At 34.9% G+C, this 9,909-nt stretch overlaps 1 protein-coding gene across 3 annotated transcripts in view; it reads right to left on the bottom strand.

Annotated features, from left to right (window-relative positions):
- The window catches only part of ESF1 (ESF1 nucleolar pre-rRNA processing protein homolog), a 71,085-nt gene that overhangs the window by 30,734 nt on the left and 30,442 nt on the right, over positions 1 to 9,909 (bottom strand). For all 3 annotated transcript variants that reach the window (XM_057502713.1, XM_057502712.1, XM_036892112.2), the window contains one exon: positions 9,370 to 9,531. In XM_057502713.1, the coding sequence (XP_057358696.1) occupies positions 9,370 to 9,531 (162 nt within the window). The remainder of the gene's footprint in view (positions 1 to 9,369; positions 9,532 to 9,909) is intronic.

Raw genomic sequence — 9,909 nt, 5'->3', positions numbered from 1 at the left:
TTGATGCAGGTATTATGGCTGTAAAGGTTATTTAGAAAAATGTAAAAATAAGAGAAATGAGAAAAGGGGAAATGCAATATAGGGGTCTAATATAATGAAGTATATCTAACTGCAGAAGACAATGTATAAAAATGAATATGTTATAGCAAAAACATGGGAGCAACCCACATGATCATTAATAGGTGAATGGGACAAAAACGGAGTATTATTTAGCCTTAAAAAGGAAGGTAATTCTGAGATATGCTACAACATGGATGAGCCTTGAAGACATGCTAACTGAAACAGGCTACTTCCAAAAAGACAAATACTGTGTGATTCCACTTACATGAGGTACTTAGAGTAGTCAAAAGTCATAGAAAGCAGAACGGTGGTTGCCAAAAGATGGGGAAAGGGGAAATGAGGAGTTACTATTTAATGGATATAGATCCAGTTTTGTAAACATGAAACTGTGTTCTGGAGATGGTGATGGTTGCACAGCATTGTGAATGTATTTACCACTGAACTGCATATTTTAAAAAGTCAAGATAGTAAATTTCTTGTTATGCGTATTTTATCACAATAAAAAAATTGGGGAAAAAAATGAATGTCTTAAAGAAGTAAATGTCAGAGTACTTGATTTTCCAGTTTTAGAAAAAAAAGAACAGCAATAATGAAACTGCTGAAGGTAAGTAGTCTCAGTGAATTCTGTCAAAATAACATATGGAACATGTGTGAGGAAAAAGATGGTTTGCTAGCCAGGCAGTTAGTGTACAGAATGATGATGTGAGACAACCTCAAATAGAACAGGCAAAAGTTCTGCTTTAAAGACCAAAGAATTCACAACTTCAAACAAATCTGCATAGCTGTGGGCTGTGGGAAAATAATACATGAAACAAGCTCACTCCTCTTGAACTGACCTCAAGCAGATTGTAAATCTAAGGCAAAGTAAAAAAAAAAAAGTACTACTGTCTGGAAATAGTAGTGACAGATGCAAACAGTACAATTGACGTGATACACGTGCAGAATGGGAAGGAGCACATTAGCAGAATCATCCTGTTTGCAAGCAGAGGCCCTTGCTGATTTACATATTTAAATGAGATCCTAAAATGGCAAACCAATTACCCTAAAAATTCAGAAAGTATGGTAATTTTTAGCACTTTCTGAAAACTACAACTAGTATAAAAATATCTTCAGTTTTTGCTTTATATCTGTTTTTAAAAGCTTCTTGGAAAACTCTAAAAAATTAAATTTTTATATCATTCAGAGAAAATAATCCCTAAAATAATCCAGGAAATTCTGAGAAATTTGCTGGCAACTTTATGGAGAAAATGTGCTAGCAACATTTTTACATAACCTAGCTGCTTTCCATTTTTATTACACATTCCATAAATGATTCAAATGGTTTTTCTGCAGAGTAAAAAGCTTCATTTTATTATCTTACAAAGCTCTTGCAGTCAACCTGTTAACTAGATGATTCAAGGAACGTCTAAATTCTGAAATTCTAGTCACCACACAAGTTACGACAGTGCACTGCAAACTAGTCTCCTCCCCATCACCAAAGTATGAAGCAAACCGCAAATTCTTTAGCTTATTTCAAGTTCAGGCTTTCCATTTAAGGCTTTCCTCTCCACTCTACTCAAAATATTAAGCATCTGGTTATTTAAAAAGTTCTAACAAAAATTTTTTTTTTGTCAATATATTTCAAATAGACACATCGACAAATGGGGGTAGAGATACAGCCAAAAGTAAATAGTGAACAGGTTTTGAGATGTCTGAATATTAAAATGTTTGAAATTGGGCTACCTAGCAAAAAGAATGCCCACCTAATTCAAAAACATTTTCTTTCTGAATAAAGAATGAATGATACAATGGTCATAGATACATGGCATTCATGTCTCTGTGTTTAAGCTTCCCAGTGGGGCACTAAATAGAGGAATGGAATAAAGGTGGGGAACCAGGAAGGACAAAGGATAAAGAGTAAGTAACAGAATAAAAATAGAATCACTGAGTATAAGCCAAGAAAAGCCTTCTGTAGGGTGAGACAGCAGGAGCAGTCCTGCTTCTCTGGCTGCCATGCCTCCTTCAAAGGAGTAAGCATCCTACAGTTCTGAGTGTTCCTGGTAAGATCTCCCAAAGACATTCATAGTCTCACCACTAGTTCAGCTTTAAGACTGTCAGTACTAATGTCATCATGCTCTTTATCCTGTTTAAATCTGTCCCAAGAAGTCTACAACTTCCAAATCAACTCTTCTCCTAAGAAGGTGTTGAACACTCTCATTTCCTAACAGTGAAATCATTCAACACATTAGTCAGTCATAAACAAAATCCTGTTTATCCATTCATCTGCCAATTTTAGTCTCACTGAAAACTGGTTCTCATTTGGGGTCACTAGTCCCCCTGTATCACTTTTAGGGGGTGAATTTTTCTCTCCCATCATCACCCTTCTTGCTGCTCATGCTAACTCCAGTCCGCTGGCAGGCCCTCCTCCCCAAAGCCCCCAATTTTGAATGTCATTATCAGACTGTACCATCTACCAACCTTCCTTATTGCTGATATCTAATGACTGTCATCTCCTTCCTCGTTTCCTGGAAAGTTTGGCTCTTGGCTTACGGTGACTCTCCCCATTGCTAGCCCTGTCATCATCTTGGTTATTTAAATATCCACATAGATGATCCTTTCAACACCACGGGTACCTCACAGTTCACTGACTTCTTTGCCTATCATTCTATATTTCACCTCATTTTAGGAATTCATTCCCAGGATCATGACAAGATCATGTCATTACCAAAAACTGCAGTCCTACCATAATCTTAGTTTCAAGTATTAATCTTCAACCACTGGCTCAACTTTTCCATTTCTTCCCCTCTCTAATACCATAAAGCTAACAAATCTTGTCTTACAGGGACCTACAATCCATCAATCCTCTCACATTTTCCTCACCCCTTATCCTGAACATACTTCATTTCCCTCCTAACCCAACAAAAATACCATGGTCCATCATTACAATCACTCCCTGCCTAATACCCTCAATACTCATGACCCTCTCTTGCTTGGTCATATGTGGCTGACAAATCTAGTCTGGTTTAATCCAACTCTCTCCTTACTCCTTGCTTACACCACACCATTAAATGTGACTGAAGGAAAACATAATAATGTTGATTCATCTAACTTTACATACCCATGAACTTCAAATGCACTCTTCAAATGCTCAGCAATACTATTACATTTCCCTCTTTGCCACTTTCTTAGACAGTATTTCATATCTTCTCTTTTTTTTAAATTTCCACCTCCTCCCTTAACCCTACTCTCAGTTGATGACCGTACTTTCTATTTCACTAGGAACATACAAGCAAATAGAAGAGTACAAGCTCCCAGCACCATTTTTACTCATTACCCTCTAGGATCATATTCTATGCCTTCCTCTCTCCTGTTAAAATGGATGAAATGTCTATGCACATCTACTGAAGGCCAATTCTTCCACGTGAGCAGAAATACTACAACTCTTTTGCCTACTTTAGAACATAATTCTCTGCAACATTTTTTCTTATCTCTGATAGATTATTCCCACAAGTGTAACAGAGCATGTTGTTTTTCCTATATGAAAGAAAAATACTCTCTTGATCTCACTTCCTCCTCCAGTTTCTTTCCTATTCTTCTGTGACCCATTATAAGAAAATTCCTCAAGATTTGTCAATCCATGAGTCCACAGTAACTTAAAAAGGGAGTGTGGAAGGAACTCTATCACCTTGAAGGTGCTCTACTAGCATCAGAATGCTAATAAATGTAGAAGGAAAGATAGAAAATCAGCATTCTGAAACCAACAATAGCTGACTAAAGTTAGGATCATCAATGCCACCAGGTAAAATGCTGGGGAACAGGATATTCACATACACCCCAAATTACTTATTAATCACAAAGGAAAAAAGGTGGCTTTAAAATGGAAAAAATCAGTCAGACACTTTAACTGAGTGAGCAAAATTAAGGACAAACTGACATTAAGTGCCCCCTGATGTGAGGCAATGGGATGTATACAACATCATTTATAGAGAATTCTTGCCACAACATTTTTACCTGAATTAATTGTGAAGGAACAATCAGACAAATCCAGATTGTGAGTATTCTATAAGGCAATTACTGTAGATAGTTTAAAACTGACTGATCTGGATCAGGAAAGAACTATAAAGAATATACTGGAAGAAGTGAGCAATTAGACTATTATTATATCAATATTAAATTCCCTTAGTGTGATTAGTATGATAACGGTATTGTGCTTATGTAGACTATCTTTGTTTTTGGAAGTTACATGTTGAAGCATATTTCAGGGATGAAACATCATGATGCCTGCAACAATCTAATAGTCAAATATTTTATTATTTTTTAATTTCTTTTCCAAGTTTTTCAGAAAAAGAAGTTGTACTTGCTATCTTCAATTCTAATCATTTTCTCTTGAACCCACATTAATCTTGTCCTTTCCATTCCACCAAAATGGTTCAATATCACTGATGATCTCTAAATCCAATGGTCGTTCTTAGTATGTATTTCAGTGACTCATTCTTGTTGAAATGCTTTACTCACTTGGCTGTCTTGATATCCCCACAACCCTGATTTCCTCCTATGTTTCTGGCAGTTTCTTCCCAGCTGCCTTTGGATGGTTCATGCTCACCTCCTCAATCTCTAAATGCTGGAATATTCCAGGGATCAGTTTTTGAAACTCTTTCATTTTCTACCTATATTCACTCCCTTGGTGTTCTTCACGTTCAGAGATCTATACAATGAAGATACCCAAATTTATATCTCATAGCCCCAACCTCTTCCCTGAACCCTGAACAGTATATCTGACTGTCTCCTTGGCATGCTTATTTTAACATGTAATAGGCATTTTAAACTTAACATGAGATCAAAAGTTTTTGAGGTTCTCTTGCAAACTTGCTCCATCCACAACTTCATTATCTCAGGATTACTATAATAGCTTCTTGACTGATCTCCCCAATTTTGTCCTTGTTTCCTATTTTAAACTACTCTCAAGATAGCAGCCAGAATGATCCTATTAAAATCAGATCTTATTGCTCCTCAGTTCAAACACACCAATGGCTTCTCATCTCAGAGAGGAAGTCCAGGTCTTAAAATGCCTTCAACAACTTCATGACCTGACTCATTGTCACCTCTCTGCCCTCATTTATTTTTCTTTCCTCCACTCACTTACTGACTCACTCACTCTCTGCTATTCCTCAAACACAACAGGCAAGCTACAGCGTCAAGGACATTGGCATTTCCTCTGCTCTCACACTCTTTTCAGCATGGCTCACTCTCCGACCTCTTTTAACTCTGTTCAAATATTTTTTCTTACTAGAGACTCAGATGTCTTCCCTCCATCAGAATATGAGATTTATGAAGCCAAAGATTTGTATGCTTTGTTCACATGGTTATCTAGACATCCTTCTGTCTGAGTAGGAAAAAGACAAGATGTCCTTTTCACCTAGTACACCAGAGGTAACTAAGAAAAAAAGAACTTTCATCAAATCTAATTTGTTTTAAGATTACACACCAGGAAATGTCATTATCTGTTCATATTCTAAATGGAATTTCAAAGATATTATTTATATATGTCTTGTATTCTCTAAACCAAAAATTATTATGCAGGTTAATTGAGCTATTAATATAGGGGAAGTTATTTAATATATTAGAAGAAAACTGATTATACTTCATTTATATGTATCTTACAAATCCCCTAATAGGGCACATTCACTGATGAAGGCTCAATATGCTAATTACAAGCAGCGCCTCATTTACTCATCAAAGTGAGTCAGGCAGGAAACCTTCAGCAACACTGAGAATTACAAGTTTTCTTTAAAAACCTTATAGTTCAACATTTTTACTTACTTATGATCCTAACTAATAAGGTTGTATTATTACATTTCCATAAGGAACTATTAATAGGAAAAATAGTTTATTCTAGCTGTTATACCCATGTATCTGTTATCTGCTTCCCTTAACACTTACCATTAAGGAATTAAACTCTGATGTTACTAAATTGTATAACCCAATGTAAAAGGGTAGGAAGTTTAAATAGTCTAAACGAAAATTCCTTTATAAAAAATAAGCTGAACCATACCCCAACAAGTGTTAGTGGTTAAGAGTATTAATTTTTCTGAAGAGCTTAATATTTTAGAAATTAAAGACAACAGAAAAACTGGTGAATGATATATAATCTCACACTGACCCTCTGTGGTTCACTGAAGAATAACATCACGAAAGTCCTGAGGTTCAGAGTAATTGTTACTGGAAACACATATTTCTTTAGCTATAAATCCACTGAAATACACATGTAACGTGAATAGTACTCTTCATAAGGTATCGTTATAAATATCTCAGATTCAGCAAGAAAGGTATTACTAGCTCCACTTTTCAAAAGAAAAGTGAGGTCCTAAAGGATTAGCTGAATTAGTTCATTTAACACGTCTAGTATGTAAAAGACACTTCATACACACACACACACGCCTCACGTGCACATATGACAAGGACTCACCAGCAATACCTCACCTGAGGCCCTCACAATACTATGGTGAAAGACTTTAATATATTCTATATCAGAATATCCATTTTCCTCCATTAATTAGCAATGAAAAATATAATGTTGATGCTAATTTCATGAAACTGATACTTTTCCTCACTGCTGAAGGCATTATAAGCTGGTACAATCTTTTTGGAAAGCAATTTGGCAATAATCTCAAGACACAGAAAGTACTTGTGCCCTTTCTTAGTAATTCCATTTCTGGGAAGCTATCCTATAAAAATAATTCAAAATATAGAAAAAGCTATAGATTATAACACGCTAGATGCTTGGCCTCTGAGATTTAACATTTGAGGTTTGACACTGGGAGTTTTAAAAGCTTGTGAGAGAACCACAAGTTGATCCGCAGCACATGTACAGTTGCTTTGTGAATGAGAAAGTCATATAACCAACCAGTGGGTAAGCCTGACAGCCAGCATTCGTTTCTTCTTATGGCCTGATTGCTCTCTACTTGGTCTCACATGTACAGAGACATTTCTAAAATGGAGGATGTGGAGGGGAGAGAAAAAACCACCTTTGTTAAAAAATTGTGTTTCAAAGCAAAGGGCCCTAACATGGCAAGTCAATTACTTGGCTGGTGATGAAAGTGAAGAGATCTAAGAAAGTACTGTGGTTTTGGGACTGGTAATGGCCTTCAGTTACATTTCTTTACAATGTTGTAAGTGTACTGTAGTAAAGATTAGAAATATGATTAAATATGCAACACTAGGAAAATGATAAATTAAACCACAATCTACCTAATTACTCAGTGGCTGAGCTGGGTAGTGGAATTAAAGATGACAACTTTTCATTTTACATTTTCAAAACATATTATATATCATTAATGCCATACCCACAAATTTAAAAGAAAGGTAAAAATGTAATGCAAAAGTAGGAAGAGAGAACATTCTGAGTTAATTTCATGAGGTCATCATCCTGATACCAAAAACAGGGACACTATAAAAAAATGAAAACTATAGACAAATATTTCTCATTAACACAGCTGCAAAATTCTTTAACAGAACATTATTAAACTGGGTCTAGGAATACATAAAAAGGATAATATACCATAGTCAAGTAAAGTTTATCCCAGGAAAACTGTATTGCTTAAATCTTCCAGTTATAGACATCAATATAATTATCACATGTGGTATTTGCCCTATTGAAGTGTATTAATAAGGACAAAGGTTTGATCTGGTCCACCAATATAACTGAAATATTTACTATAAAACTTCTCAGTCAAGTTTATTTTAAATCTGTTTTCTTCATCAGCCAACTGAATACCTCTATTTAAATTATGTTCATTCAAACTATCTTCATTCAATAAGCTCAATCTAACATTAGAATTAAGCTACAATTACAACATATTTGACTTAAAAGATACAATTCAGCATTCCTTGGAATCATAATGTCAAAGACCTCAAGTAAAAAATTTCTTCATAAACCCCCAAGTGGTACGGTTGTATTACCTTCTTGTGAGATTTACTATAAAGGGCACTCAAAGCCCTCACAATGGCCTTTGTGCTCTTTGAAGGACATTTTTAACAATGTAGAGAATTTCTTTTTATATTACATTGAAATATACCTTTTTCCAACTTTTATTCACTGGTAAAAGCACTGACTTTCGAAGTAAAGTAATAAGAGCAATTAAGTCTTCATTTTCATATTCACCCTGCAAGTTACTTAAAAACAACTATTTAGTCACTTTTTATACTTTTCCTCTCCAGGCTAAATTAACTGAGTTCTCACAACATTATTCATATGATAATGCCACTAAACTTCATTTTTTTCTTAATACCACTTTGGCAAAAACCAAATATTTAAACAAATGGGTTATAACAATGCACCACGTTCCCATAGGAATATGCAGGAGATATGTCCATCCTAATGAATTTACTACAATAGTCAATCAACTTTCAAATATCAAACTTTGCTAGTTTTTCCCTCCAGACAAAAACAATCTATGCAAACAAATGTTTCATTTCCAGGGCAAAAACATACTTTTAAGAAACAGACAATCTAATTTTTAAGCAATGGTATCCCTACAAGTTTTTATTATTCTTTAGAGATGAACTGAGCTTAAGAACTAAATCTCTTTCAAAAATTATACCTAGTTTTAAAAGATACACATGCATATGAACAGCAGTGAACTGCAAAAACAATATTGATTGCAAAGGCACATTCTGACTGTTGAGAAAATGTGTATGCTAGAAAACAATCCCCATTTATCCTAGCTCTTATCTTTGTTTAGCTTTGACAGGGTTTTAATTAGTATTGTACTACTCTAGAAAAAAATTGTTGAATCTTTCAAGGCAGTTATAAAAATCACTTGCTATGCTATACTTATTTGACTAGTCACAGCAAAACTGAGATGGAAAACTATGTATTACATATTTTGTGTTAGTGAAACCTCAGTAATTAAGGCCTAGAAGGAGTTGTGGGAGAAAAGCCCATTTATGAATTACATATTTGGAAAAGAAACTTAGTGTCTGTAGAACACATGGTGCCTGGATTCAGGTTTCTACATCCTGAGAATACTGGAATCAAACCTAGGAAAGGCCTACTTTAAAAATATGGACAAGAATAATTTGTTGTTAGTAAATCAAAGAAACCAAAGATAAGCTGGCAAGAGTCTAAAATACTAGTTCCTAAATTAATTAAATGATGTATGCAAATACCATGTTAACTTCCTCACCAAAACATTGCTGGAAAACAAAAATTTTTTAATTTGTTTTCAAAGAAGAGTTACCCTTCTTTACCTTCATGTCTAAAATGCACTCAGCATACTGAAATGGAGAAACACAGTGAACATTTATATTCAGTTAGGATCTAAGTCTTACCTGGAACCCACTTAATTTCCATTTCCATATCATTTTCTTTGCCTTTCTTTTCTTTTTCTTGAATACCTTGCAAGAGCTGCCTGTATTTAGCAATTTGTTCGTCATCATCCTTCTGACTTTTCTTTGTCTTCCCATTGTTTTCTACAATGACTCCATCATCACCTAACAAAAAAATCAACTTCATTTAATACACAGAAATGATTAACTTCTAATTCTTGAGTTTAAATCCCACTGTCACTACAGAAAGATGTTGTCAGACACAATACAACAATAGAATATCAAAATCATCCTTGGAATTTACCAAAGAATACAACTTCTCAGATTCAAACAGACATATGCACCCCTATATTTATCGCAGCACTTATTACAATAGCCAAGATATGGAAGCAACCTAAGGGTTCATCAGATACACAGTGGAATACTATTCGGCCATAAGAAAGAAACAAATCCTACCATTTGCAACAACATGGATGGAGCTGGAGGACATTTATGCTCAGTGAAATAAGACAGGGAGAGAGACAAATGCCAAATGATTTCCCT

This window comes from Manis pentadactyla, chromosome 5, assembly GCF_030020395.1.
Source record: "Manis pentadactyla isolate mManPen7 chromosome 5, mManPen7.hap1, whole genome shotgun sequence".
In the NCBI taxonomy this organism is placed as follows: domain Eukaryota; kingdom Metazoa; phylum Chordata; class Mammalia; order Pholidota; family Manidae; genus Manis; species Manis pentadactyla.
Note: the sequence above shows the minus strand (reverse complement) of the source record. Positions and strands in the feature narration are given on the sequence as shown.